The following is a 3,963-nucleotide window of genomic DNA, read 5'->3' as shown; positions in this document are numbered from 1 at the left end:
TTAGATAGGGGCCTGAGGGGGCAGTGAGTTTATGTTAATAAATGAGGAATAACTCAGAAAAGGAGGGTAAGAATGGTGGCATAACTCAAAGAATGTAATCAGTGTCACTGAATTGTACATGTAGAAACTGTTGAATTGGTTTATGTTTTGCTGTGTATATTCTCAACAACAACAATAACAAAATAAATTACTTAAAAAAAAAATTACTAGAGCAGAATGGTGAGAAACCCAGAGCAATAGTGTGGAGCAAAAATAAAAACCAGAAAGTACAGTTATGTAAACATTCATCAGAAGTAATTGAGGAGCTGACTGGAGTTCCTGCAGGCATTCAGAATAGCAGTTCAATTATTATAATTTAATTAATAAACATAAGGAGAACACCTGAAGGCTGGAGAACATGGTGCCAATCAGACACATATCCTCATAATTTTTTGCTTCAAAAATATGAGTGGAGAGAGGGGAGGAAAGGAATGTACAAGTTGGGACCATATAGTTGTAAGTGATAAAAGTCCAACTCAAATTAGTTTTTTATAAAAAACGTAATTTATTGACATGTATAACTAAAAAGAATAATGGTGAATCTGACTTCAGGTACATTTGGGTCTAAGAATTAAAACAACAGCATCAGGCATACCCTCCTTCCCCTCAGCTCTGATTTACCTCTTAGTTAGGCTTTCCCCATATTTTGGCAAAGATTGACTCCAGGTACACTTCTACCAGTTATAGCAACACAAGCAGAAAGAATGCCTCTTTTCTGATATTGAAGCAACACTCTTGGTACTGAGTTTGATTAGCCTGGCTTGGTTTAAATGCTACCCTGAATGAATCACTATGGCTAGATGGATTTCCTTCTTGAATTGACTAGAACTTTGTTTCATGATTACTCCTATTTCCAGAGGGTTTGGTCAGCCTACCCAGCACAACATGGACTGTGAATAAAGGAATGTTGGATCCTTAAGAGAAAAATACGTATTCTTTTACCAGAAGAGGAGATGTTAGGATGACAAAAATAATAGATGTTCAGTTCAAAGAATCTGAGAAAGGAGAACGAGGAGAAGGAGGGAGGAAAAAAGAAGTAGACAGAGGAGAGAGGACAGGATTGGAGAAGGAAGAGGAGGAAATAGAGGAGACAAAAGGGAGAAAAAAATGAGAGAGAGAGAGAAAGCAAGTGAATATAGAGAGGAGAGGGGAGAGAGAGTCACTCTGAAGAAAAGCCAAATGCCTTTTATATGGCCAATTGACAGAGCTGCATACAGCTACTCTGCAGGCCAGACACTATTCAGAGAGACTTATGTGGGCATTCTATGTTGAAAAGCATGGGAGTTCCATAATTGGCTTTGCAAGCACAAAAGCTCCCTTGACTCTGGGTTCTCTGACTTCATTTGTGAATGCAAAAGACCTGATCTTGTTCCTCATTAAGGATGTCACATGCCTCAAGGCCTTACATATTTTCCATCGATGTAGGTGTCTATTCAGGACTTTCATCACAGCCTATTTTACCTCCTTGTTCCTCAGGCTATAGATGATTGGGTTCAACATTGGGGTCACCACACCATAAGACAGTCCAATGATCTCATCAGATGTCTTTGTGTCTTTTGACTTGGGCTTCATGTACATAAAAAGGGCTGAACCATAGAATAAGATGACAACAGTCAGGTGAGCTGAACAGGTAGAAAAGGCTTTCTTTCTTCCCTCAGCAGAATTAATTCTCAGTATGGAAGAGAGAATAAAAACATATGAGATAAAAATTAACGTCAGAGGAATCATCAGTAAAACAATACTTCCCACTGTCATGATAAGTATATTGATGGTGATATCTGAGCAGACAAGTTTAAGTAGAGCTACGATCTCACAAGTAATATGATCAATGATATTATTCCCACAGAAAGGCAACACCATTGTAAAGCTTGTTTGTACTAGGGAGTTCAGATAGCCTGTGATCCAGGACCATGTGGCCATGTGCATACATAGTACCCTGTTCATGATGATGGGGTACCTCAGTGGGTTGCAGATGGCCACGTACCTGTCATAGGCCATCATAGCAAGGAGGACACATTCAGTGGAGCCCAAACCAAGTGACACAACCATCTGCAGTACACAGCCAATGAAAGAGATGGATTTTCTCTCAGATCCAAATGTGATGAGCATTTGAGGAATGGTTGATGTTGTATAACAGATATCCAAGAATGAGAGGTTCCCAAGGAAGAAATACATAGGGGTGTGGAGGCGGGAATCTAGGATGCTGATGGTAATGAGGAGGCTGTTTCCCAGGAGGATTATCAGGTACATGATGAGGCAGAGCACAAACAGAGAAAGCTGGAGCTCCGGGTATTGGGAAAGCCCCACCAGGAAGAATTCAGTCACGGAAGAGTGATTCCCTATCGCCATGTGATGAAGTCACCTGCAGGGTTTAGAAAAGGACATGACTCAGGAAAATTTGAAGTTTTATTGTAGATTTTCAAAAAATCCAATAATTAATTTTATTATTTTGTTTGATTCTTAGAACAGCTCCAGGAATCAGGAAGTGCAGGGATATTATATTAATTTTATTAGCAGTGAATCAGAGGCAATAAGGCATCAGTACTACTTAGGTTCACATAGCAGCAGAGGCTGGGAACTGCCAGGTCTCTAATTAAATGTAATTTAGGGACAAACTACTTTCAAATATGTTTACATAAAAATCTCTTTATTATTAAATATGTTGAAATTAAAACTACATTTTAATAAAGCTGGCTGTAATTTAAAATATGTAGGTTCAGTACCACGCCGTTTATCCTGTGCATGAATTTGTTAAGTTACTTACCTTTTCTAAGTCTCAGCTAGCTCACTGAAAAATGGTAGGAAAACAATAACTCTTTGGCAGTTTGTTGTGAGAATTAAATTAGATAAACTCTGTTAGGTGCCTGGTATACTAGGTGATTACAACATGGCATCTAAAATTATAGTATATATGATATAATGCAATATAATATAATAAAATATATAATATAATCATATTAAGTATATATTTTTATAATAATATTAAGTATATATATTTTTTGTTTACCTAACTGGCTCAGAAAGAAAAAAAAATTCAGATTTTTTTTTTAGTGAAAGAGTATTGAATTTGGGACCATAATAGTCAGTGAGCACTTTCTGTTCCCAGTGGGACATCTAACCAACTAAGTGTCTGAGAGTCATTGTAGTCTAGATCCCACCCAGGTCCTTCCAGGCACTGAGGATCCTTGGTTGCCATTACGTACAGTTTTCCTCAGGACCTGGGATCCCCATCTTTAATGTAAGTCACCTAGAACTGTCTTTCTTCGTAACTTTGTATTTTTCTAATCATTCTAAGTTCTCTAGTTTTCTTTCTCTACCGCCTACCTCTTAGGTGCATATTTTAGGCGTTTTCAGGCAAGTTCATATCATTTTATAAGTACTTATTGATGTACACTTTTTTCTCAACTTTTGCATTTGTTGCTTTGGAATGCATTCCTAGATCTTCTGTATTATTTTTATTTCTGGCCATGAAGCTTCAGTATGTGGCTGAATAGATAACAGCTAATTATTCCCCCCTTGAGCACTTACTTTTGTTGTAAGCACACTGCACTGTTGTAAGCACATAACATGTTAAGTCATTTAATTTTCAAGTCAACTCTGTGAAACAATACCATTTTACTCCCATTTTATAGAGGATAAAACAGAGACAGAAAAATAAATGTACGTTACCCAAGGTCACACAGATTATAAATGCTTAAGCTAGAATTCAGTATCCAGTTGTCTGGCTCCAGAGTCAGATAGCTAATTCTATTTCAGCCCTCTTAACCACTGCACCATTCTACTTATCACAGATTTCTACACTTCTTTCTTTCTTCTCCCTTACAGGAAATTAGGAGGGCTGCCATCTATGACCAGCCAATGAGTGGTGTCTTCAAGCTGTCTTGATACAAAAAGTCCAATGAAAATGAGTGGTTCTGGGATGAG

At 37.7% G+C, this 3,963-nt stretch overlaps 1 protein-coding gene across 1 annotated transcript; it reads right to left on the bottom strand.

Moving 5' to 3' along the window:
• Positions 1 to 1,491: 1,491 nt before the first annotated feature.
• LOC126083018 (olfactory receptor 13D1-like) lies at positions 1,492 to 2,388 on the bottom strand. The gene has a single exon (XM_049896310.1). The coding sequence runs from the start codon at positions 2,386 to 2,388 to the stop codon at positions 1,492 to 1,494; it is 897 nt and encodes a 298-aa protein (XP_049752267.1).
• Positions 2,389 to 3,963: the final 1,575 nt, after the last annotated feature.

Source organism: Elephas maximus, chromosome 9 (genome assembly GCF_024166365.1).
Source record: "Elephas maximus indicus isolate mEleMax1 chromosome 9, mEleMax1 primary haplotype, whole genome shotgun sequence".
Lineage (NCBI taxonomy): Eukaryota > Metazoa > Chordata > Mammalia > Proboscidea > Elephantidae > Elephas > Elephas maximus.
This window is presented reverse-complemented; position numbering and strand designations above follow the sequence as displayed.